This window comes from Coregonus lavaretus (assembly GCF_964263955.1).
Source record: "Coregonus lavaretus genome assembly, contig: SUPER_35_unloc_3, whole genome shotgun sequence".
Classification (NCBI taxonomy): Eukaryota; Metazoa; Chordata; class Actinopteri; order Salmoniformes; family Salmonidae; genus Coregonus; species Coregonus lavaretus.
Window position 1 is genome coordinate 593,637 of NW_028167179.1, and position 27,699 is coordinate 621,335.

The 27,699-nt window shown below is 43.7% G+C and overlaps 1 protein-coding gene and 2 long non-coding RNA genes across 3 annotated transcripts; 2 read left to right on the forward strand and 1 right to left on the reverse strand.

Moving 5' to 3' along the window:
- Window positions 1-25,339, reverse strand: LOC311110343 (uncharacterized protein). The gene is made up of 7 exons (XM_084188889.1): window positions 25,027-25,339; window positions 10,015-10,129; window positions 9,680-9,810; window positions 9,287-9,478; window positions 2,209-2,370; window positions 1,712-1,823; window positions 1-1,506 (listed from the first exon to the last, which is right to left on the reverse strand). The coding sequence occupies exons 1-7, from the start codon at window positions 25,192-25,194 to the stop codon at window positions 473-475; spliced, it is 1,914 nt and encodes a 637-aa protein (XP_084045015.1). The 5' UTR covers window positions 25,195-25,339; the 3' UTR covers window positions 1-472.
- Window positions 10,159-18,338, forward strand: LOC311110345. The gene is made up of 3 exons (XR_014610700.1): window positions 10,159-10,394; window positions 17,482-17,543; window positions 17,708-18,338. It is a non-coding gene; the product is annotated as an uncharacterized lncRNA (long non-coding RNA).
- Window positions 25,189-27,689, forward strand: LOC311110346. Its single transcript, XR_014610701.1, has 2 exons — window positions 25,189-25,274; window positions 26,563-27,689. It is a non-coding gene; the product is annotated as an uncharacterized lncRNA (long non-coding RNA).
- Window positions 27,690-27,699: the final 10 nt, after the last annotated feature.

A 27,699-nucleotide genomic window follows, 5' to 3' on the forward strand; every position in this document is an offset into this window, starting at 1 on the left:
CAGAGTCAATTCTGTATTTAATTTCAACAGAATGGTCATACACTCACATAACTTTGAAGTACAGTACTTTTATTGCACAAAATGATACGTGACAAGTATTGTAGAATCACTTTTCTCACTATGGTAACACTTTTCTGTAAATCTGGTACCCTCGCTTTGATCAAATTAATTTCAGAATGCTTTGAAAAAGGTTCAACATTACATCACACACATCTTCACTACTTCATGTCAAGTAAACATGAATTAAGGCACTATCATTTCCTCATAAAACACCAGCAGCAAACAGGACAAGGTTGTCACTTTTCATCAGTGAAGCATTTCTACAGACACAATCACACCAACCATCACCATATCATCTACTCTACCTCATCATACTCATTCTTTCCTCAGTTCACCTCATCCAGTTCCCTACTACATCCAAAACCAACAGAATTAACTGCAAACGAACTAACTAGTACTACATTACATGTCACTATACATGGGCTGAGTGCATTTTCTGCTGGTGTATCCTGAGGTAGCTCCTCTCTGAGAACCTCTTCCCGCAGTGCGTACAGGCTAACGGCCTCTCTCCCGTGTGGACCTTCAGGTGCATCTTCAGATGGTGCTGGTGGGAGAACCTCTTCTCACACTGGGGACAGCTGTATGGTTTCTCCCCTGTGTGGACCCTCTGGTGCCTCTTCAGGCTGGAGGAGTGTGAAAAACTGGCCCTGCACAGGTGGCAGCTGAATAGTTTCTCCCCTGTGTGAACTCTCTGGTGCCTCTTCAGGCTGGACAAGTGTGAAAAACTGGCCCTGCACAGGTGGCAGCCAAACGGTTTCTCCCCCGTGTGAATCCTCTGGTGGATCTCCACCTGTTTAGAGAAACGGAAGGCTTTCCCACAGAACGAACACGGGAAGCGCTTCTCTTTGCTACCGGATCTACTGACAGCGTTACTACTACTGTCATTTGTCAATGGGCTTGTGTAGCCACTTAGTGTTGAGGCACTGGCATTGTCTGAGGTCTGGTTTAACATAAGGAGAGTGTGAGGAGGACGAAGGCCAGGGAGTGTCTGTGTTGTCGCAGGGTCCATGTTCCAGTTGATAGATCCTATAGAAGGCAGGCTGAAGGCAGCACCTGTTAGGGGGTTAACCTGAGGCGCCATCAGTCTTTCTGAATCACAACTATAGGAGCAGGACGGAGCATCGCTAGCCGATTCTGTGTCTGTTCTCATACGGACACCTTCCCGTCCCCGCAGACCAAATCCACGCTTCGCCCTCGTCTCAGCCAGTCTGTTGTCATGGAGACTAAGTTCGGATGTTGTTTTGTGTTCGAATGTCTGTTTCTGGTTGTGGTTAACAGTATTGTACTGCAGCTCAGAGTTGAGGACGCTGTCCCATCCACTGTCCTCCACTATTTCGCCTCTGGTCCTGGCCTGCTCGGTGATGTTGTCCCCTGGGCCCTTGGCTGCACTGGTCTGGGAATCCAAGATGGTCGCCCAGTCTCCTCTCTTAGCCTCCAGCCAACCACCTGCAGGAAGAGGTTACAAAATATAAACTCTATATATGGAGTTTGTTTCAATGTCAAGTTCATACATTATAAGTTGTGGTTTTGTATGTAAACATAAGTTATATTGAGTTAATTTTATGAATGAAGAAAAAAACAATAGCCTGATGCATCACTATTACCATTGAAGATCTATTACTGTATGTAGGCTATATTATTTCTCCCTTACCTTGCTCCCCCATCTTTAGTCCACTCAGCAGATCAACGCTCTCTGGTTCATCTTCTATAATCTCCTCTTTGACTAGCAGCAGATCAGGCTTCCCATCCTCCATGTCTACTGACTGTAAGAGATTCAGAGTGAAAGATGTTGGATCAAGAAATCTGATATGAGCACCCTGCTATGGAGCATCTTCTGATTAGGAAATGAGGGATTACTATGAAAACATGTAAGTTGATTTGATTAATTGACACTCTTTAATGGTTTGATAATTGAAAGGGATGGTCCCAAACTTAAGACAAAATTAATCAAGACCTGGGCCCGTATCCACAAAGAGTCTCAGAGTAGAAGTGCTGATCGAGGATCAGGTCCCCACCTGTCTATATCATCAAATTCATTATGATCTAAAAGGCCAAACTGATCTTAGATCAGCACTCCTACTCTGAGAGGCTTTGTGGATACGGGCCCTGACCTAATACCATTCAGACAGTAGTTCACAATGAGCTCACCTCAGTGAGACTGTGTGTGGTCCTGTGCTGCTCAGCTGGTTCCTCTGTGGGTTCAGGAGGTGTAGTCTGGTTGTCATCCATGACCACGGTTCCCTCAGGGTTCCCCAGACCCTCCTCACACCCGTCCTCCTTTACCAACAGCACCTCTGGACCCTCCTCCTCCTGGAAGAGACAGGTGATACAGATTACACAGACATACACTCCCTCAGATACGTACACACTGATAATAAACACACTCAACAAGGAGGGGCCATACTTGCGAACATAAGCAACCACTTACATTTCAATGGGTCTCCCAATACAAAATGTGTATCAGCCAATTAAAATCGTGACGGAACGCAAAATTGTAGCTGGTCCCATCAGATAACATGGCACACGTTAGCCCTATGCTACCCTCACGGATTATATCCTGGCACAAGTTCAGCACATAGTTGACGTGTTCCATCACTTGTTCATTGGTGTGTCCTTAACATACCTCAGTCAAACCGCACGTTCTGATCATCAAAACAACTATCACTTGTATTTGACTGACTGGTCAAATTGCTATCTGTGTAAATTGCCTAGTCCATGTAATTGTCGCAGATTGTGGCAAGGCTTCGAATCCCAAATGAGTCCCGTCCCCCCCCCCGCTCCCTTTTAAATGTAGATGTACATGTATTGTGTTAGTGTGTTGAAAAGGGACGTAGCCTACAGCTTGAAAATGAAGATTAAGATTTAATTTAATAAGGAGCTACCTCTTTAAGCCTTGCACACAACACACTGCTATGGCCTAATAATCATATTGCATAGGCTATATTATATGGGTGTGTACACCTAAATGTAGGCCTACAACGTTTTATATGTATTTTTATAATCATCTGCTTTGTCACTGGCAACTGATTTTCAAGCGAATATTCTAAAATCCGCATAAAGAAAAGATGCACATTTTCCCACCAGCAGTGTGTTTTCACCAAACTGACTTGTTGCTGATAAAAATCAGTGTGTGATGACATAGCGTACACAACATTTAATTTTTCGCTTACATTTTCATGTACCTAATAAAAATCTAAAGTTCAATGTCTTTCCAACGCTATGTTTTTCAACTCTACCAATAGTTTTGTCACAAATTGTTGCGTTAAATAGCAAATGTGCGCCCTAGCGAACAGCTGGCAGATACAGTGCGGGTAGGCTAGTCTACATGATAAGATTATTATGGATAAGAGGGAAAATATTTGTATTTGTCAAATGGCAGTCAAGCATCGATCATCATGTCACCAGAATAAGACCCTCTATTTATTAGAATGGAGCATCAAGGTCACCACTGTGCACATTCACCACCCTGTGAAGTTCATCATAATTATTTCATCTGTAGCCTAATAAACTGCATGGTTTCCCGAGTCGTAGTGGGAGGACCACACATCATATTGTTGTGTGAATCCAAGTTTACTTCGATATGATGGTTATTATATCAATATTTGCACATAAAGGTGTTTCCACCGCCATTTCTCGCATAATACATTTTACCGACCCAAAAAGATCCCACCATGTCGAATGAACAAATTATCTGTCTGCATTTTTCCTCTACAAAAAAGCTTGATGAGAGGGGGATCGAAACCATGGTTAAAGTGCATTAGAGATTTCGAGTCAACCGCATTAGCAGTGTGTGCCACCTAGAAGAGATTATGATAATGGTAGCCTACATGACTGCTATTTGACAAATCCGTATTTTTTTTACGATGTATGATAAACGTATGTTTAGATGGGTGTGTGTGAAACAGAAACAAAAACATGAATTTTGTCATATATGCCAAAATGTGAAAATGTAGTCTGTAGTAGCCAGTAACCTAGTCAAGGATGCATCAATGCAATATTGGCACCCAACATTTTGTTACAGACCAACACAAGTAAACCTTGAATTTGTAGGTTTAAAATATCCATCTAGTTGCCAGGGTTGACCTATTTTAAGAAATGCTATTGGTTGGTGGATAAAGTCTAAGGTCTTTGATAGGCTGATGAAGAATTTGTGACAGGATATAATCAGTGCTACCTGTTGAGGTTAGCCTAGGGCCAATGTGTGCCATGTTATGGGACCAGCTACAATTTAGCATTCTGTCGCGTGCAAGTAAATTGATGATTTTTATTGGCTGATACGCATTTTGTGCTAGATAAGCAACCATTTAAATTTTAATGGGTTATGTTTGCACAGTGGTGGAAAAAGTACCCAATTGTCTGTCGTACTTGACTAAAAGTAAAGATACCTTAATAGAAAATGACTCAAGTAAAAGTGAGTCACCCGGTAAGATACTACTTGAGTAAAAGTATTTGGTTTTAAATATACTTAAGTATCAAAAGTAAATGTAACTGCAAAAATATACTTCAGTATCAAAAGTAAATGTAACTGCAAAAATATACTTCAGTATCAAAAGTACAAGTATAAATCATTTCAAATTCCTTATTTTAAGCAAACCAAATGACACAATGTTATTGTTTTTTAGTCTACAGATAACCAGGGGCACACCAACACTCAGACATAATTTACAAATGAAGCGTTTGTGTTTAGTGAGTCCACCAGATCAGAAGCAGTAGGGATGACCAGGGATGTTCTCTTGTGTGAATTGGACAATTTTCTTGTCCTGTTAAGCATTCTAAATGTAATGAGTACTTTTGAGTGTCAGGGAAAATGTATGGATTAAAAAGTACATAATTTTCTTTAGGAATGTAGTATAGTAAAAGTAAAAGTTGTCAGAAATATAAATAGTAAAGTATAGATACCCAAAAAAACTACTTAAGTAGTACTTTAAAGTATTTTTACTTAAGTACGTTACACCCCTGTGTTTGCAAGTATTGACCTAGAGTGTTTACCCATCCTCACTACGTTTGAGTCCTATACTGTAGTTACAGAATGACTTCATTGTTGTTAAACCCATCATGGTGGACATAAATATGTTGTGGGTAAAAATAAGTCAGCTATGATCAAGTCAAAAGTCATCATCAGACAAACCTGACCAAACTATTTTGAGGTGTACAGTAGGTGTTTGTTAGTGTGTGGGTATGTGTAGGTATATTTAGTAAGTGTATATTGGTTATAAAGCGCTGTCAGGTATATGCAGAATAGGGTGAGATCAGATGTGATGAATACTAAAGAGAGTCTCAATGAAAGTCTTAGAATGAAAAGTCCAATTGCGTTTATTAAACATAAACAAGTTTTAAATAAACCATATGAAAACCACACATGCACATCTCAACTAAATATTTGCATAAACTTGATTAACTGCATTCATTTCCTCATTAAAAGTGTCTTAAGAGAAAAAAATTAAGTAGTTGAATGGAAGTAATGAAACAGGCATTTGTGAACATCTTATAGCCTACACAGTACAAACACAATATGTAACAGACTTTTTAGGCTTATACACTGAGTGTACAAACATTAGGAACACCTGCTCTTTCCGTGACATAGCTAGTGTTTCCATTAACTTGTCCAGTAATTTTTTTGTAGACATTTAGAACGTTAGCATAGAAAATAGATGCGACAATTGCCTGCTAGGGTTTCCATTTCACTATCTTATGTCGATGAAAACAGCTGGACGTAATGACGTCACACCCAAAAACCTATAAATTGCGCATTCATAAATTGGCGACAGCCTGTATGCCCTCCAACATACAGTGCCTTGCAAAAGTTCTGAAAGGCCCCAGAGTCTGCAACACCACTAAGCAAGGGGCACCACCAAGCAAGCGGCACCATGAAGACCAAGGAGCTCTCCAAACAGGTCAGGGACAAAGTTGTGGAGAAGTACATATCGAGGTTGGGTTATTTAAAAAATATCCGAAACTTCGAACATCCCACGGAGCACCATTAAATCCATTATTAAAAATGGAAAGAATATGGCACCACAACAAACCTGCCAAGAGAGGGCCGCCCACCAAAACTCACAGACCAGGCAAGGAGGGCATTAATCAGAGGCAACAAAGAGGCCAAAGATAACCCTGAAGGAGCTGCAAAGCTCCACAGTGGAGATTGGAGTATCTTTCCGTAGGACCACTTTAAGCCGTACACTCCACAGAGCTGGGCTTCACGGAAGAGTGGCTAGAAAAAAGCCATTGCTTAAAGAAAAAAAATAAGCAAACACGTTGGTGTTCGCCAAAAGACATGTGGGAGACTCCCCAAGCATATGGAAGAAGGTACTCTGGGTCAGATGAGACTAAAATTGAGCTTTTTGGCCATCAAGGAAAACACTATGTCTGGCGCAAACCCTACGCCTCTCATCACCCCGAGAACACCATCCCCACAGTGAAGCATGGTGGTGGCAGCATCATGCTGTGGGGATGTTTTAAATCAGCAGGGACTGGGAAACTGGTCAGAATTGAAGGAATGATGGATGGCACTAAATACAGGGAAATTCTTGAGGGAAACCTGTTTTGTCTTCCAGAGATTTGAGACTGGGACGGAGGTTCACCTTCCAGCAGGACAATGACCCTAAGCATACTGCTAAAGCAACACTCGAGTGGTTTAAGGGGAAACATTTAAATGTCTTGGAATGGCCTAGTCAAAGCCCAGACCTCAATCCAATTGAGAATCTGTGGTATGACTTAAAGATTGCTTTACACCAGCGGAACCCATCCAACTTGAAGGAGCTGGAGCAGTTTTGCCTTGAAGAATGGGCAAAAATCCCAGCGGCTAGATGTGCCAAGCTTAGAGCGCCATACCCCAAGAGACTTGCAGCTGTAATTGCTGCAAAAGGTGGCTCTACAAAGTATTGACTTGGGGGGGGGGGGGGGGGGGGGGTGAATAGTTATGCACGCTCAAGTTCTGTTTTTTTTGTCTTATTTCTTGTTTGTTTCACACACAAAAATATTTTGCATCTTCAAAGTGGTAGGCATGTTGTGTAAATCACATGATACAAACCCACAAAAAAACAATTTTAATTCCAGGTTGTAAGGCAACAAAATAGGAAAAATGCCAAGGGGGGTGAATACTTTCGCAAGCCATTGTATTTGTTTCATGTCTCAGGTAGCCTGCGAAAGCCACCATGGATAGAATGCAATAATTGACTAATATGTGCCATATACTCATAACTCTCATGTGCCAATGTATCGCCACGGTCCATGCCATGGTGAAACTTCCACTCCTGTAGATCTGAAATAATTGGATGGTGAAACTTGCAGCCAACCAGAAAAGCAAGGCGAAACAATTCAGGCATTCTTGAAATACAGGACAATCCTTGTCCTGCAAAGAAACATTTTTACAGTTGAAAAAATTGATTTTGCAAGACGTAGGCATTTAGAATTAATTGTAGTGGAGCTTTATAGTTACACAGTGACATCTCGTGCCCTGCATACCTTCAAAATGACTAGGCAATAATTTATTTCGAAAAAAGTTCCCATCCTAATTTGTCACAATAAAGAAAGTTTGACAGAAGAAAAATCCACCCTTGTCGAACGGATAACAATGTTGTTGATCTAGTCTCCTGAGTGGCGCAGTGGTCTAAGGCGCCGCATCACAGTGCTAACTGTGCCACTAGAGATCCTGGTTCGAATCCAGGCTCTGTCGCAGCCGGCCGTGACTGGGAGACTCATGGGCGGCGCACATTTGGCCCAGCGTCGTCCAGGGTAGGGGAGGGAATGGCCGGCAGGGATGTAGCTCAGTTGATAGAGCATGGCGTTTGCAACGCCAGGGTTGTGGGTTCGATTCCCACGGGGGGCCAGTATAAAAAAATATATATATATATATATGTATTCACTAACTGTAAGTCGCTCTGGATAAGAGCGTCTGCTAAATGACTAAAATGTAAATGTAAATGTTGATCTCTAGAAAATGTCTCCTATATCTGCCGTTTCCATTACACATGACGCAATTCTTTTTTTTGCGGCATTGCTTTTGTCGAATAAACCTGGGTCAATGGAAACCTGCCTATAGACTGGAGTCAACATGGGTCAGCATCTCTGTGGAACGCTATCGACACCTTGTAGAGTCCATGCCCTGAAGAATTGCGGCTGTTCTGAGGGCAAAAGGGGTCTTTATGATGGTGTATCCTGAGGTAGCTCCTTTCTGAGAACCTCTTCCCACAGTGCGTACAGGCGAATGGCCTCTATCCCGTGTGGACCTTCAGGTGCATCTTCAGCTGGTGCTGGGGGGAGAACCTCTTCTCACACTGGGGGCAGCTGTAGTGTTCTCCCCTGTGTGGACCCTCTGGTGCCTCTTCAGGTTGAACGAGTGGGAGAAACTGGCCTGGCACAGGTGGCAGCCAAACGGTTTCTCCCCCGTGTGGACCTTCTGGTGTCTCTTCAGGTCACTAGCCTGGGCGAAGCACATGTGACACTGGGTACAGCTGAAGGGTTTCACCCCTGTGTGGACCCTCTTGTGGATCTCCACCTTCTGGGGGCTGCTGAAGCCTTTGTTACAGAACATGCAGAGGAACTGTTTTTCTTTACTTTTTCCTGATGTTGCTCCCCCTCCCTGAGCCTGGGCTCTAGCCCTGTCGTTTAAATTCAATACCTGATTGAAAAGGATGCGGCCGTGTGAATCGGAAGGCCCCATCGACGTGGACACTGGGTTGCGATCCCTGAGTATGTGTAAAGGGGTGTGGGTCGCAACATTTGGATTTGTCTCAAAGCTTTCATTGTAATCTAAGAAATCTCTGCCTTGTGAGTGTCCGTCTCCTAGGTGACTATCTGCATTCCATGTGGGAGGAACGTCGCCCTCCACTTTCACAGTCACTTCATCTACGACCAGACCCTCTCCTTTCTTATCTAGGCACCCTTCAGAGTATACACTACTACTGTACCGGTTCCAGTCCCCTCTAGACAGATCAGTATGTGCCTCTAAACCCAAGGGCATGTTGCCAGGGTTAATCTCTGAAGTGTAAGAACATGACAGATCATTGTCAGTCTCTAACGCGTCACCTGAGTCCCGATGGTAATTAACCGTCCTCGGGTTACCGTAAAGTAAATACTCTGAGCTGGGAGCAGGCGGACAGCCCAGTCTCCCCAGCCCCAGTCTCTCTGGGTCTGATCTGTGGTCAGATACTGTGTGTAAAAGCCTTTGTGTTACAATTAAAGTCTCTGTCTCTGACTTGAGGACGGCGTTCGGTGCTCCACTGACCTCCGTGATGCTGTGTTGGGTCCTGGGCTGGGGCGCTGTATTGGTGGCGAGGTCCTCCGTGGCTACAGGGGGCGCCACTCCAGACGCTGCTCCAGTCTGGATGTCTCTGTTGTGCCGTGGGTCCTCTCCTTCAGTCCTCTCCTGCTTGATCAGAGACGATCCTCCAGGACCTGCAGCCTCTGTATCCGCAGACTGACACAAGAAGAGAGGAGGTTATTATCAGTACATGAGTTGAATTGGATGACAATGTCGTAAGGAAGTCTCACAAGCTCCCATATGGCAGATAAATTAGGATGTTACATTTAAGCAAGTGAATTGCTGAGGGGAGCCTTTCTGAAATAAACTAGCCACATTTGATGTACTGTAATTTTGATGTAACACTATTACACTAACCTCTATCACGATAACATGCTGGGTTGAGGTTCCACTCCCCTCATCAACAATGATTGGTTGGTCATCGCTCCATGTATTGTGTCCCGCTGGCTTCACAAAGCTCCTGTGGCCTCCAGTGAGATGTCCTTCACCTGAGAGAGTGATTGGGGGAAAAGAGGTGGTTAGGTTAGGTACTGTCAATACTCAATGCTATATTGTACACTATTGATAGTCTTGACACTGTCTATAAGGTAACACTTCTCATAACTTCTTGAAAGATAGCTAGCTAAGTCGTAATCAGGGGAATTATTGCATACTATCCAAACATGCGCTGAGGAGAACGGGGCAAAATGTACCTCTTGCCATTCCTCTGTATCGGTCGATGATCTTGTCAGTACTGGGACGACTGGCGAGGACGCGCTCTCGGATTGTCCTCTCTGCGCGCTCCCGTGCCACCTTCAATTCCAGTAGCTGTAGTTTCCTCCGCAATGCCCTGTTTTCATTTTGGCTTTGAGACATTTCTAAACGAAACACTGCATAGTCGTCGTCTACGAGTTTACAGATCTCTGCAACTGCTGTATTCGCTAGAACCTCCATAATGGAGGCCATTTGAGTGTGAAAACCCATAGCCATTGTTGTTAGCTAGCTAACGTTAGAAGCTAACTAGCGTTACCTAAATAACGTAACATCTATCAACCAAGTCCTGTCTTCAACGCGAATTAAAGACAGCCGGGGGGTAAGTATTTGATGCTGTGCAGTGAAATTAGTCACATTTTGAGTTCCATGGTGTTAATAAATGTCTAAATAACAATAATAAAAACGCTATCGTGAAAATTGTTCTTGGTCACTGTTTACTTCCCTTCCACATTGACGAGAAATGATTTCATTGGCGGGCGTCTTGGGGCGTGATTAAATGAAAAAAGAGTGCGGGCTGCTCTGTAAACTACGGTAATGCTAATTGATTATAAATTAGACTAATTCCACCACAGAAATATACATAAATAGAAATCAACAACAAATCACGACCTTTTATGGGAAGTCTCTTTGATGCTCAGAGAAGACTTGTTTGAAAGAACAGTGTGTTAGCTAGAATATAACAATTACATAGTGACTTTATTCCATCTAGGCCTATGTCACCACAGTAACGTAAATATTCAACTGCCGAGGTTTATTGTCTCTCTAAAAACAGGTATTTACAATCCTGTTTCAAATTACAAGTTAACAATGGGTTAATTACCCTCTTAAACAGACATTACAATGTTGTACACTCTGACCCAGTTTATAGAGACCAGGCATTCTGGAATATCAAGTACAGGTGCACTTTAGTTCATGTTTAATATTTCAACCCAGTCATCACAAGACCTGAAGCCTTCATGCCATTTAATGTAAACAGCTTGAGGTCAAGGACTGTTTGTAAAGATCCCATACCAAAGATGATAGATAAGCTTTTGAGTGCTGGGGTTTTTCATAACAGAACAGTTACGATGTCCCCCAGCGATTTTTGAACTTTTCCTGTTGAAAAACTATGTCCCAAGTATAAATAAAGTACACACACACTAAAGGGTAAAACACATGTTTTGAGCAAAATAGTGTTTTTTAGACACAACTGCTCAATAGTTGGCCTGATGGTCAAATGTGATGTCATTAGCCTCCCCCTTGCTTGAGAAACAATAGAGGAGCAATAGAGAACAAAAGAGGAAAGGCCACTTATTGAGATGACTTTTGTTAAGTAAATCAGGTGTTAACTGAGGTGGAAAGGAGACTAGAGGAGGACTTTAAGAGGGACTTGATTTGAGCATGTTTTGGTCAGTTTTTGCATTGATGAACACAGTGACATGGTGACGTACATCAGTATAAATACAGCCAACTTTAAGTGTTTGACTTGTGTGGCTGAGTAAGTTAATTATTGAGTGGCAATGTTTGCTACAGCCATGTGTATGGGATTATCAAATCAAATCAAATATTATTTGTCACATGCGCCGAATACAAAAGGTTTTGGTAGACCTTATAGTGAAATGCTTACTTACAAGCCCTTAACCAACAATGCAGTTTTAAGAAAGAGTACCAAAAAAAATCACAAAAAAATACAATATAAAATAATACGAAATAAAAGTCACAAATAATTAAAGAGCAGCAGTAAAAATAACAATAGCAAGGCTATATACATGGGGTACCGGTACCGAGTCAATGTGCGGGGGCACCCGTTAGTCGAGGTAATTGGGGTAATATGTGCATGTAGGTAATAAATAGATAATATAGATAATAAACAGAGAGTAGCAGCAGCGTAAAAGAGGGGTGTGGGGGGGCAATGCAAATAGTCTGGGTAGCCATTTTATTAGATGTTCAGGAGTCTTATGGCTTGGGGGTAGAAGCTGTTTAGAAGCCTCTTGGACCTAGACTTGGCGCTCCGGTACCACTTGCCGTGCGGTAGCAGAGAGAACAGTCTATGACTAGGGTGGCTGGAGTCTTTGACCATTTTTAGGGCCTTCCTCTGACACCGCCTGGTATAGAGGTCCTGGATGGCAGGAAGCTTGGCCCCAGTGATGTACTGGGCCATACGCACTACTCTCTGTAGTGCCTTGTAGTCAGAGGCCGAGCAGTTGCCATACCAGGCAGTGATGCAACCAGTCAGGATGCTCTCGATGGTGCAGCTGTAGAACCTTTTGAGGATCTGAGGACCCATGCCAAATATTTTCAGTCTCCTTAGGGGGAATAGGTTTTGCCGTGCCCATTTCACGACTGTCTTGGTGTGCTTGGACCATGTTAGTTTGTTGGTGATGTGGACACCAAGGAACTTGAAGCTCTCAACCTGCTCCACTACAGCCCCGTCGATTAGAATGGGGGCGTGCTCGGGCCCTCTTCTTTTTCCTGTAGTCCACAATCATCTCCTTTGTCTTGATCACGTTGAGGGAAAGGTTGTTGTCCTGGCACCACACGGCCAGGTCTCTGACCTCCTCCCTATAGGCTGTCTCGTCGTTGTCGGTTATCAGGCCTACCACTGTTGTGTCATCGGCAAACTTAATGATGGTGTTGGAGTCGTGCCTGGCCATGCAGTCACGAGTGAACAGGGAGTACAGGAGGGGACTGAGCACACACCCCTAAGGGTCCCCCGTGTTGAGGATCAGCGTGGCGGATGTGTTGTTACCTACCCTTACCACCTGGGGGTGACCCGTCAGGAAGTCCAGGATCCAGTTGCAGAGGGAGGTGTTTAGTCCCAGGGTCCTTAGCTTAGTGATGAGCTTTGAGGGCACTATGGTGTTGAACGCTGAGCTGTAGTCAATGAATAGTATTCTCACATAGGTGTTCCTTTTGTCCAGGTGTGAAAGGGCAGTGTGGAGAACAATAGTGATTACATCATCTGTGGATCTGTTGGGGCGATATGCAAATTGGAGTGGGTCTAGGGTTTCTGGGATAATGGTGTTGATGTGAGCCATGACCAGCCTTTCAAAGCACTTCATGGCTACAGACGTGAGTGCTACGGGTCGGTAGTCATTTAGCCAGGTTACCTTAGTGTTCTTGGGCACAGGGACTATGGTGGTCTGCTTGAAACATGTTGGTATTACAGACTTGCCAGTTGGCCAGCGCATGCTCAGAGTACATGTCCTGGTAATCTGTCTGGCTCCGCGGCCTTGTGAATGTTGACCTGTTTAAAGGTCTTACTTACATCAGCTACGGAGAGCGTGATCACACAGTCATCCAGAACAGCTGATGCTCTCATGCATGTTTCAGTGCTACTTGCCTCGAAGCAAGCATATAAGTAATTTAGCTTGTCTTGTAGGCTCGTGTCACTGGGCAGCTCGCGGCTGTGCTTCCCTTTGTAGTCTGTTATAGTTTGCAAACCCTGCCACATCCAATGAGCGTCGGAGCCGGTGTAGTACGATTCGATCTTAGTCCTGTATTGACACTTTGCCTGGTTGATGGTTCGTTGGAGGGCATAGCGGGATTTCTTATATGCTTCCGGGTTAGAGTCCCGCTCCTTGAAAGCGGCAGCTCTACCCTTTAGCTCAGTGCAGATGTTGTCTGTAATCCATGGCTTCTGGTTGGGGTATGTACGTACAGTCACTGTGGGGACGACGTCATCGATGCACTTATTGATGAAGCCAGTGACTGATGTGGTGTACTCCTCAATGCCATCGGAAGAATCCCGGAACATATTCCAGTCTGTGCTAGCAAAACAGTCCTGTAGCGTAGGATCTGCTTCATCTGACCACTTTTTTATTGACCGAGTCACTGGTGCTTCCTGATTTTTTTGAGTTTTTGCTTGTAAGCAGGAATCAGGAGAATAGAATTATGGTCAGATTTTCCAAATGGAGGGCGAGGGAGAGCTGTGTACGCTTCTCTGTGTGTGGAGTAAAGGTGGTCTAGAGTTTTTTCCCCCTCTGGTTGCACATTTAACATGCTGGTAGAAATGAGGTAAAACGGATTTAAGTTTCCCTGCATTAAAGTCCCCGGCCACTAGGAGCGCCGCCTCTGGATGAGCGTTTTCCTGTTTCCTTATGGCCGTATACAGTTCATTGAGTGCGGTCTTAGTGCACTCAATTATAATGATGACAGAACTACGTGTGTTTGCATTTAGAATTTCGTGGTTGCAAGTACAATTTGCAAATGTGTAATTTAATTTTGCAAGCTTGTATCATGTCTCAAACTCAAATTTGAATACGTTCAATAAGATTTGCAAGCATAATTTATTTTCAGAATGATTACAAATCCTTTTATAAGTATGAATATTCTGCTGTGAATCAAAAATACACTTGCAGATTTTGAATCTGCGCGGTCTGAGTTCTGTCACTGTTGTCACGTTACCAAGAGATTTGTAAACTTGTAGAAAGTTCTGTAAATTTGTAGAAAAGAGATTTGCAGGTAAATATTTGATTTGCGCAGCTCTGGGGGCAGGACCTTTTACTCCTGACCAATCAGTTCCCTTTGCCAATACCACAGCCGCCGAACCATTGGCTGGATTGTTCCATCAATCAAATCTCAGGAAGTAGCTACCCACATGAACAAGAGAGGATGAAGTAAATAAAACCAGGTGGGAGCTGGGACTAAGGTCGACGATGGATTGATTGGGCCTCATAGATGCGCGTCACATGAAAACAAACATGTCTGACTTCTACATAATGAAAAAATCAGTACAATTTATCGTATTGGACGTGGGGAAAATTGGAAGAGTAGGGGGAGTTAGAGGAGAAATGTTGTCCCTAGAAAAGGCAAGAACTAAATGTATGCAGGAGAAGTGGATGTAGCTCAGTTGGTAGAGCATGGCGTTTGCAACGCCGGGGTTGTGGGTTCGATTCACACGGGGGGGCCAGTATGAAAAATGTTTTTTTTTTAAATAATGTATGCACTCACTAACTGTAAGTCGCTCTGGATAAGAGCATCTGCTATATGACTAAAATGTAAATGTAAGTGCAGTACTATCATAAGGAGAGTTAAACAGTTGAAGTCGGAAGTTTACATACACCTTAGCCAAATACATTTAAACTCTGTTTTTCACAATTCCTGACATTTAATCCTAGTAAAAATTCCCTGTCTTAGGTCAGTTAGGATCACCACTTTATTTTAAGAATGTGAAATGTCAGAATAATACTAGAGAGAATGATTTATTTCAGCTTTTATTTCTTTCATCACATTCCCAGTGGGTCAGAAGTTTACATACACTCAATTAGTATTTGGTAGCATTGCCTTTAAATTGTTTAACTTGGGTCAAACGTTTCAGGTTACCTTCCACAAGCTTCCCACAATAAATTGGGTGAATTTTGGCCCATTCCTCCTGACAGAGCTGGTGTAACTGAGTCAGGTTTGTAGGCCTCCTTGCTCTCACACGCTTTTTCAGTTCTGCCCACAAATGTTCTATAGGATTGAGGTCAGGGCTTTGTGATGGCCACTCCAATACCTTGACTTTGTTGTCCTTAAGCCACTTTGCCACAACTTTGGAAGTATGCTTGGGGTCATTGTCCATTTGGAAGACCAATTTGTGACCAAGCTTTAACTTCCTGACTGATGTCTTGAGATGTTGCTTCAATATATCCACATAATTTTCCTTCCTCATGATGCCATCTATTTTGTGAAGTGCACCAGTCCCTCCTGCAGCAAAGTACCCCCACAGCATGATGCTGCCACCCCTGTGCTTCACGGTTGGGATGGTGTTCTTTGGCTTGCAAGCATACCCCTTTTTCCTCCAAACATAACAATGGTCATTATGGCCAAACAGTTCTATTTTTGTTTCATCAGACCAGAGGACATTTCTCCAAAAAGTATGGTCTTTGTCCCCATGTGCAGTTGCAAACCATAGTCTGGCTTTTTTATGGCGGTTTTGGAGCAGTGGCTTCTAACTTGCTGAGCGGCCTTTCAGATTATGTCGATATAGGACTCGTTTTACTGTGGATATAGATACTTTTGTACCCGTTTCCTCCAGAATCTTCACAAGGTCCTTTGCTGTTGTTCTAGGATTGATTTGCACTTTTCGCACCAAAGTACGTTCATCTCTAGGAGACAGAACACGTCACCTTCCTGAGCGGTATGACGGCTGCGTGGTCCCATGGTGTTTATACTTGCGTACTATTGTTTGTACAGATGAACGTGGTACCTTCAGGCGTTTGGAAATTGCTCCCAAGAATGAACCAGACTTGTGGAGGTCTACAAGTCTTTTCCTGAGGTCTTGGCTGATTTCTTTTGATTTTCCCATGATGTCAAGCAAAGAGGCAGTGAGTTTGAAGGTAGGCCTTGAAATACATCCACAGGTACACCTCCAATTGACTAAAATTATGTCAATTAGCCTATCAGAAGCTTCTAAAGCCAGAATTTTCCAAGCTGTTTAAAGGCACAGTCAACTTACTGTATGTAAACTTCTGACCCACTGGAATTGTGATACAGTAAATTATGAGTGAAATAATCTGTCTGTAAACAATTGTTGGAAAAATTACTTGTGTCATGCACAAAGTAGATGTCCTAACCAACTTGCCAAAACTATAGTTTATTAACAAGAAATTTGTGGAGTGGTTGAAAAACAAGTTGTAATGACTCCAACCTAAGTGTATGTAAACTTCCGACTTCAACTGTACTTGGAATACGGAGGAGGAATGGAGGGCGAAAAGAGAGGCAGAGGAGGTCTAAGAGAGGGTGGGAGGAAGAGGGTGAGCTTGAGGTAGTTAAAAATGGCGGGAAAAAGGGAGATGGTTTGTTAACGAAGAATGGTAGAAAGTGTAAACAGAGTGAGTTGAAGACAGGAGGAGAAATGGAAGTGAATGAGGGCAAAGTATCGGAGGTGGAAGGTGTGGTGAAGTTCTCGGAGCCCGAGGTTTGTACCGAGGTTCAGGATAAAGATGAGTCTGTGACAGTAGGAGTGAAGTTTTGGGAAAAAGTGGACCCTTGCCTTTTGGCTGATCCATTTGTGGTTTCAGGGTGGGTGAAAATGGATTTGGGTGCTGTGAAATCGGTGAGGTAACCAGAAGTGGTCTAGTGATAATTGTTTGTGTTTCTGCTGGTCAGAGGGAGCAGGCGCTCCGTGTTAAACGAATGGGGGCAAGAATTGTGAATTGTTTTGCTCTCAAGAAAAGGGCGCCATTGAACGGCGTGAAAATAAAAACTATATATTTTAAAGACTTGTTACTTTTGAACACTTGTCAAACTACTTCATTCCACTGCCTGTTTATTGATTAATTGGTGACAGAAAAAGTTGCCAAGAAAAATGCCCCACCCAATTTCACTGCAAATAGACTACCAGGCTGTATTGGTATCATTTGGCTGGTGTGCACATCACATGAGTGTTTAATTAGCCAACTTACTGACTGACTAGGCTTATTGTTTTTGTTATTGCATTTCAGGTGGAGCAGGAATAAGATCACTAGAAAGCAGCATGCTGCCAGACCACCACAGGACCCGAGAGGTATTACAGTCAATGCTTATGAACCGGATATTGTATTTGAATTGCCCATTTATATCAATGACACTAACAAAATGGTTGGATTGTTCAGCAACATGTGCAGTAAATGCTAACACGGCTTTGGTGATGAAAGGTATATCATGTATTTATTGTCATCTCCGTATCAGGCCTCTGCATGCTGTGACAAGGGCCTGGATGGTGACATATGCTTCAAGCTACCTGACTGAATACTGGGGCCTTCAGCGGTACCTTCCCTTTGATTACAGCAAGAGTTTCCTTATGTCTCGTAGCCATTTAACATGTACTGTATGTGACCACTCAAATTCTTACAAACCGCTACGAACACAAGAACAGACTTATATTCACTTGTCCCTGGCTGCGTTTACAGGCAGCCCAATTCTGATATTTTTTCCAATAATTGGTCTTTTGACCAATCCCAGATCTTTTCACATCAGATATTTTTCAGCGCTGATCTGATTGGTCAAAAGACCAATTGTTGAAAAAAAGATCAGACTTGGGCTGCCTGTCTGAACAGTCCTATTCTTCAGGCTTGTCTGGGATATATATTTTAGTTGGCACACCTGTGTGATATCTTTTATAAATGAATAATAATTTATTCACCCTGGATATGAGAGTTGCATTGATTTGAGACCTTTTGGAATCAGAAGCGCCAAGTGTTGTCTTGATGGAGAACGTCTGCATGTTGTCAGATGTTTAAGTTACCATAGTAGTTAGTAAAAATTTGAAGAACAGGCTGAAACAGTTATGGTTTTGTAACCTATTAAAAAATGAACATGAGTAGTTTATACAAAAGTTTATTGCATTTCGTGGTCATCCCACAAATTGGACCATTTTAAAGCCTTGATAGTTGCATCCTTCCTCAGGGAACTGTCTGCTGATAGCTGACAACATGGTGGCAGGTTTTTTGATGTGCTGCTCTAGAGTTCCCAGCAGACTCACCTGGGAATAGGGGGATGGACAGAGTGTGCAAAGCTGTCATCAAGGCAAAGGGTGGCTACTTTGAAGAATCGCAAATGTAAAATATATTTTGATTTGTTTAACACTTTTTTGGTTACTACATGATTCCATATGTGTTATTTCATAGTTTTGATGTCTTCACTATTATTCTACAATGTAGAAAATAGTAAAAATAAAGAAAAACCCTGGAATGAGTAGGTGTGTCCAAACTTTTGACTGGTACTGTGTATAAACTCAGCAAAAAAAGAAACGTCCTCTCACTGTCAACTGCGTTTATTTTCAGAAAACTTAACATGTGTAAATATTTGTATGAACATAACAAGATTCAACAACCGAGACATAAACTGAACAAGTTCCACAGACATGTGACTAACAGAAATTGAATAATGTATCCCTGAACAAAGGAGGGCTCAAAATCAAAAGTAACAGTCAGTATCTGGTGTGGCCACCAGCTGCATTAAGTACTGCAGTGCATCTCCTCCTCATGGACTGCACCAAATTCGCCAGTTCTTGCTGTGAGATGTTACCCCACTCTTCCACCAAGACACCTGCAAGTTCCCGGACATTTCTGGGGGGAATGGCCCTAGCCCTCACCCTCCGATCCAACAGGTCCCAGACGTGCTCAATAGGATTGAGATCCGGGCTCTTCGCTGGCCATGGCAGAACACTGACATTCCTGTCTTGCAGGAAATCACGCACAGAACGAGCAGTATGGCTGGTGGCATTGTCATGCTGGAGGGTCATGTCAGGATGAGCCTGCAGGAAGGGTACCAAATGAGGGAGGCGGATGTCTTCCCCGTAACGCACAGCGTTGAGATTGCCTGCAATGACAACAAGCTCAGTCCGATGATGCTGTGACACACCACCCCAGACCATGACGGACCCTCTACCTCCAAATCGATCCCGCTCCAGAGTACAGGCCTCGGTGTAACGCTCATTCCTTCGATGATCAACGCGAATCCGGCCATCACCCCTGGTGAGACAAAACCACTTTTTGCCAGTCCTGTCTGGTCCAGCGACGGTGGGTTTGTGCCCATAGGCGACGTTGTTGCCAGTGATGTCTGGTGAGGACCTGCCTTACAACAGGCCTACAAGCCCTCAGTACAGCCTCTTTCAGCCTATTGCGGACAGTCCTGAGCACTGATGGAGGGATTGTGCGTTCCTGGTGTAACTCGGGCAGTTGTTGTTGTCATCCTGTACCTGTCCCGCAGGTGTGATGTTCTGATGTACCGATCCTGTGCAGGTGTTGTAACACTGCGAGGACGTTCAGCTGTCCATTCTGTCTCCCTGTAGCGCTGTCTTAGGCGTCTCACAGTACGGACATTGCAATTTATTGCCCTGGCCACATCTGCAGTCCTCATGTCTCCTTGCAGCATGCCTAAGGCACGTTCACGCAGATGAGCAGGGACCCTGGGCATCTTTCTTTTGGGGTTTTTCAGATTCAGTAGAAAGGCCTCTTTAGTGTCCTACATTTTCATAATGACCTTAATTGCCTACCGTCTGTAAGCTGTTAGTGTCTTAACGACCGTTCCACAGGTGCAAGTTCATTAATTGTTTATGGTTCATTGAACAAGCATGGGAAACAGTGTTTAAACCCTTTACGATGAAGATCTGTGAAGTTAATTGGATTTTTCCGAATTATCTTTGAAAGACAGGGTCCTGAAATAGGGACGTTTCTTTTTTTGCTGAGTTTATATGCATGACTTACTGACATGGAGTGCTCCATGTTCCTGCTGGTAGCAGGCCTCAACCTAGATGCAGGGAAATGTCCTGCCTTGGAGTATGGTTATACCATCTCTACCAGGCTCCTGGAAATCATATGACTAACCTGCATAGATTAACAAAATAAAATGGTAACTGTATTTAGGCAATTGAAGTCACGACAGCCATAGGTTCTTTACACAGGAGTGTAAAGGTTTTTGTTCCAGCACTTCACTAACACCTCATTCAAATAATTGTGGTCTAAATTGAACAAAAACTTGTACACAGTTCAGTCCCCTGGGACAGAAATCACCCACGTCTGTATTATTGAATGAGCTTCCCAAGTTACAAGTTTAGCTAGAATTCTGCATGATAGAGAATAACGTGTGGATTTATTTCTATCTAACCTTGTGAATAAACTCCAAGAACAAGATGATTTTCCTGGTGGCTTGGAGGTTCCCAAATTCTTTACATCTTTCTGAGTGTTAGGGATGTGAATAAACCTGAGGAAAAGAGCAGAGAGGGAGAAGAAATTAACCTCACTGCTTAAATTTCAGTGCTGGTTCAAGTTGCTGAGACCCACAAGTACCTTTAAGTTTTACATATTCATAAGCTTGATCAAGTTGTCACCAACTTTTTCAGTCACCAATTAATCAATAAACAGGCAGTGAAGTGAAGTAGTTTGACAAGTTTTTAAAATATAGCTAACATGTTGGCAAGTATCCGGCCAGCAACCTTCACTGTCGACGGCAACAGCTTTCACAGGCTCATCATCTGTACAAATAACCCAATTGTGAAACATAATTTATGTAAACGAACATTATTATTTTCTACTTCATAGACGCATATAATGTCCAGGGTATAACCTAGCCTGGTGGAACCAGCCTGATTGCTGTGTTCACCATTCTATTTCACATTTTATGATATCTGAAGTGAAATAGACAGGTGAACGCAGCGATCAGGTTGGTTCCACCAGGACTAGGCTATTCATAACCACCATTGATAATGTAATCATTGATAATGTAATCAGTGTTCTGTGTGTGTGACCCACCAGTATATTTGATGAGGGGCCAGGAGTTGATCTATGCTGCTATGCCCATCAATTGGGCTCTGGAAAAGACCTCACCTCCAGCCTCACCTCTTGCCTGCTCACCAACGGTCGTCGATAGGGAGAACATACTTTTTTGTGTGTCAGATATTATCTATCCTCCTAACTGCCATTGGTAATAGAACAGTGACTATGTATGTATGTGTTCATAGAAACATGTATGGAGCCAGCACATGGAGACTTCCAATATGATGTGATGACTGACAGACGGGCTTGATACTGATGAATGGAGATGGCCTGGCACTCGGCATAACGTGTTACTAGACACAACTTTTAGTTGGATTGTCTTTTTTTATTGAATTAAATGGTATCAGTCAATATGGGGAGGGAGAAACCCTTTGTATTCTGCACCAGGATCAGGGAACTCCTGTTGTATGCAGGACACCACACAGGAAGGTATGACCACTGACATGTTTGCCAAGGTAGCCCCAATACCACCAGACAGAGTATCTGTATTGGCTGGTAATGACAATAAAATATGAAAGGTTCACATTGTTATATTAACAGAACACTGCTTCTATGGTATTATGTAAAGGGTTGTTTATTCTACATGGACCTGTTACTACATTTGAAAGTTATCAAAACACTTAGTTTAGAATATCAACATACATTTTGCAATTACATTCTTCTCATATTACTCTTTAGCCTACTGATCTATTCAAAGCTTCTCTATATCTGCCTGTAATTATTGAGTTCAACCTGCAGGTTTGTTTGTTGTGACTGAGTGGTGGGGGAAAAACTGTGGGCAAGGTTCTGACAGATGGGTGTGTCTTGGTGGTGGCAAGGACACACCAAAGAAACAACCACATCAAACCACACCCCCAAGCCTACTCGCGTTTGGCTTCTGTCATGGCCGACAGCATTTATTGAGGAGCAAGCCAAAAAATGAGGCCAAATCAGCGGGTGCAATACCCCTTTAAAGCATCAGACAATCTCAGTGCATACAGTTAATTTTATTAAAACCATATGGAAAAATACACTTTTAAAATTTAGACCAAGCGATTGGTCGGGGACAGCCCTAAACTTTATAAACTGCATACATTTTCTCGTTTAAATTGTCTTTGGGAAAATAAGTAGTTGAATGGAAGTAATCAACATCATATATCCTGCACAGTACCAACACAATATGTAACAGACTTTTTAGGCTTATATATCACAAAATGTCTGGATGCAATATTCTACCCAGGAATATTCAATACTGAAATCTGTTACTCTCGTTATTCCAAATGCATCTGTGGACCTTTTCTGCTGACAATAATGAAAAATAATCTATTGTCTTTAATGCAGTGTTTGAGCTGAAGGTCAGAAGCTATTTAGTGGAATGTTTTTTCTGCTGGTGTATTCTGAGGTAGCTCCTCTCTGAGAACCTCTTCCCACATTGCGTACAGGTGAACAGCCTTTCTCACGTGTGGACCTTCAGGTGCATCTTCAGCTAGTTCTGATGGGAGAACCTCTTCTCACACTCGGGGCAGCTTCAATATTTCTCCCCTGTGTGGATCCTCTGGTGCCTCTTCAGGCTGGACGAGTGGGAGAAGCGCATATGACACTGGGTACAGCTGAAGGGTTTTTCCCCTGTGTGGACCCTCTGGTGCCTCTTCAGGTTGCCAGCCTCAGCGAAGCACATATGACACTGGGTACAGCTGAAGGGTTTCACCCCTGTGTGGACCCTCTGGTGGATCTCCACCTTCTGGAGACAGCTGAAGCCTTTGTTACAGAACATGCAGAGAAACCGTTTCTCTTTACCTTTGCCTGATGTTGCTCCCCCTCCACGAGCCTTGGCCCTTTGGTCCTTTGAGTTCAATACCTGATCGGAAGGCACCATCGACTTGGACACTGGGTCGCGATCCCTGAGCGTGTGTAAAGGGGAGTGTATCGCGACATTTGGGTTTGTCTCTAAGCTTTCCCTGTAATCTAAGAAATCTCTGCCTTGTGAGTGTCCTTCTCTGAAGTGAGTCTCATCTGCATTCAAGGTCAGAGGAGAGTCGCCCTCCACTTTCACAGTCACTTCATCTACCACTATAACCTCCCCTTTCTTATCTAGGCACCCTTCAGAGTATACACTACTACTGTACTGGTTCCAGTCCCCTCTAGACAGATCAGTCTGTGTCTCTAAACCCAAGGGCATGTTGCCAGGGTCCATCTCTGTAGAGTAAGAACAAGACGGAACATCACCGCCAGTGTCTAACGCCTCACCATCACCATCTCCACGGGAATGAACCGTCCTCTGGCTCTGGTGAAATACCGGTAAGTACTCTGAGCCGGGAGAAGGAGGACAGCCCAGTGGCCCCAGCCCAAATCTCTCTGGGTCTGATCCGTGGTCAGATCCTGTGTGTAAGAGCCTGTGTGTTGCAGTTAATGTCTCCGTGTCTATCTCTGACTTGAGGACGGCGTTCGGCGTTCCAGTGACCTCCGTGATACTGGGTCGGGTCCTGGGCGGCACTGGGGCGGAGGTGGGGTCCTCCGTGGCTACATGGGGTGCTGCAGTCTGGATGTCTCCGCTGTGCCGTGGGTCCTCCTCTCCTTCAGACCTCTCCAGCTTGACCCCAGGACCAGCAGCCTCTGCATCTGCAGACTGACAAGAAGAGAGGTTATTACCGGTTCATGAGTTGAATTGGTTAAGAATGACGCAAGGAAGTCTCACAAGCTCCCCTATGGAAGATAAATTACGATGTAATCAAGTGAATAGCTGAGGGGGAGCCTTTCTGAAATAAACCAGCCACATTTGATTTACAAAGTAACTGTAATATTTTATGCAACACTACTACACTAACCTCTATCACGATAACATGCTGTGTTGAGGTTCCACTCCCCTCATCAACAGTGATTGGTTGGTTATCTCTCCATGTATTGTGTCCCGCTGTCTTCACAAAGCTCCTGTGTCCTCCAGTGAGATGTCCTTCACCTGAGAGAGTGATTGGGGGAAAATAGGTGGTTAGGTTAGCTACTGTCAATGCTCAACGGTATATTATACACCATTGACAATGTCTAGAATTGTCAAGAATGTAAGGTAACACTTTGCATAACTTTTTGATATTCTATTCATAGATCGATTGATATGTTCCATGCATATATAACCTCGTTATTGTTATATTATTGTGTTACTATTTACTTTTTAACTCTGCATTGTTGGGAAAGGGCTCATATGTAAGCATTTCACGGTAAAGTCTACACCTGTTGTATTCGGTGCATGTGACAACAGTTGATTTGATTTGCATCATATTGTTTTCAATGAGTAAATCATAGGAAATGCAGTACATCAAGAATCTGGTAAGAATATGATAGTGTCTTTGTGCAAGATAGCTAAGTAATCATGGGAATTATTTCATACTATCCAAAAACGGACGAAGTGTTAACCCAATGTGGTTAGGGCGGCAGGTAGCTTAGTGGGTAAGAGCGTTGTGCCAGTAACCGAAAGGTCGCTGGTTCTAATCCCCGAGCCGACTAGGTGAAAAATCTGTCGATGTGCCCTTAAGCAAGGCACTTAACCCTAATTGCTCCTGTAAGTCGCTCTGGATAAGAGCGTCTGCTAAATAACTAAAATGTAAATATGTTACACATGTGCAGAGGGCTTCTGAAAAATTTACCTCTTGCCATTCCTCTGTATCGGTCGAGGATCTTGACACTACCTGGACGACTGGCGAGGACGCGCTCTCGCGTTGTCCTCTCTGCGCGCTCCCGTGCCACCTTCAGTTCCAGTAGCTGTAGTTTCCTCCGCAATCCCCTGTTTTCTTTCTGGCTTTGAGAAATTTCCAAACGGAACACTGCATAGTCGTCGTCTACGAGTTTACAGATCTCTGCCACGGCTGCATTAGCTAGCACCTCCATTATGGAGGCTATTTGAGTGTGAAAAACCACACAATTGGCCATTGTTAGCTAACGTTACCACCTAGCTAGAAAACATATATCAACCAAGCCTTGTCTCCAACACGAATTAACGACTACCTGGGGTAAGTATGTGATGCTGTGCAGTTCAATTTGTCATATTTTAAGTTCCATGGTGTTAATAAATGTCTAAATAACAACACTAAAAACGCTAACGTGAAAATTGTTCTTGGTCAACGGTGACATCCGTTTACTACTACTACTTCTTCTATGGTACATTGGCTTTCACACAATTTAGTGTGCATGTCGCCACCTACTGTGTGGGATGGAAACAGGATATATTCATACAAACTACCCCACCCCACAATAAAAATAAATCAAACTACTTTTATGTTAAAAATAAAACAGATCTGATCCCTACACAGGCTCAAGATGATTAGAGGTCCAAACTACTTTTCTGTCTTAGCCACAATAATGTCCAGTTTCTTTGACACTTGAGCCGTACAGTTTATAACTGTGGCAATGAACGCCACAAAATCCACCTTTTTAACGCACGGTATCTTTTGACTGGCAGCAAACATTTACTACAGGCTGTGGTGCATCCACTACCATATCTTAGCAAGTCTCACTTGTTTTCTCACCTCCAGGCACTTGTCATCTCCCGTCTGGACTACTGCAACTCGCTGTTGGCTGGGCTCCCTGCCTGTGCCATTAAACCCCTACAACTCATCCAGAATGCCGCAGCCCGTCTGGTGTTCAACCTTCCCAAGTTCTCTCACGTCACCCCCCTCCTCCGCACACTCCACTGGCTTCCAATTGAAGCTCGCATCCGCTACAAGACCATGGTGCTTGCCTTTGGAGCAGTGAGGGGAACGGCACCCCTGTACCTTCAGGCTCTGATCAGTCCCTACACCCAAACGAGGACATTGCGTTCATCCACCTCTGGCCTGCTGGCTCCCCTTCCTCTGCGGAAGCACAGCTCCCGCTCAGCCCAGTCAAAACTGTTCGCTGCTCTGGCACCCCAATGGTGGAACAAGCTCCCTCACGACGCCAGGACAGCGGAGTCACTCACCACCTTCCGGAGACATTTGAAACCCCACCTCTTTAAGGAATACCTGGGATAGGCTAAAGTATTCCTTCTAACCCCCCCCCCCCCCCCCCCCCCCCAAATTGTAAAGTGGTTATCCCACTGGCTATAGGGTGAACGCACCAATTTGTGAGTCGCTCTGGCTAAGAGCGTCTGCTAAATGACGTTAATGTGCCCTTGAGCAAGGCACTTAACCCTAATTGCTCCTGTAAGTCGCTCTGGTTAAGAGCGTCTGCTAAATGACTAAAATGTAAATGTAAAATGTTAAATCGCATAGGAGATTTGATTGACTGCTCTAACTTTTGACATCTCCTTCACCCTTACAGGGCACTCCAGGAACTCGGGATCATGATCCCCACCACAATTGCAACACCGTCGTCCTTCTAAATCAAATCAAGTTTTCTTTGTCACATGCGCCGAATACAACTGGTGTAGACTTTACCGCGAAATGCTTGCTTACGAGCCCTCCCAACGATGCAGTCACATTATTTTTTATAAAAATAGTAACACAAGAGGAATAAAATACACAATAATTAAGCTATAACAGGGAGAACCAGTACCAGATCAATGTGCAGGGGTACAATGTATTTGAGGGAAATATGTGGCAATTGGACAAAAAACAACAAGGGCAAGACAAAGGAGTTTATCGTGGACTACAGGAAATGGAGGTGTGAACACACCCCCATTCACATCGACGGCGCTGGAGTGGAGTGGGTTGAGAGCTTCAAGTTCCTCGGTGTCCACATCACTAAGGACCTATCATGGTCCAATCACACCAACACAGTTGTGAAGAGGGCACGACAACGCCTCTTCCCCCTCAGGAGGCTGAAAAGATTTGGCATGGGCCCTCAGATCCTCAAAAGGTTCTACAGCTGCACCATTGTGAACATATTGACTGGCTGCATCACCGCTTGGTATGGCAACTGCTCGGCATCCGACCGCAAGGCGTTACAGAGGGTAGTGCGTACGGCCCAATACATCACTGGGGCCGAACCCTGCCATCCAGGACCTCTATACCAGGCCGTGTCAGAGGAAGGCCATAAAAAGTGTCAAAGACTCCAGCCACCCAAGTCATAGACTGTTCACACTGCTACTGCATGGCAAGCTCACACACACACAAAACACACACATGCATGTTGACGCCACACACATGCATGTTGACGCCACACACACATTTTCATACTTCACATACGCTGCTGGTACTCTGTTTATTATATATCCTGATTGCCTAGTCACTTTTATCCCTACCCACATGTACATACTGTATTACCTCAATTACCTCAACTAGCTCGTACCCCTGCACATTGGCTCTGTACTGGTAATCCTTGTATATAACCTCATTATTGTTTTTATTGTTATTTTTATATACCTTTTTTATTTAGCAAATATTTGTATTTTTTTCTCTGCATTGTTGGGAATGGGCTCGTAAGTAAACATTTCACTGTAAAGTCTACACCTGTGTA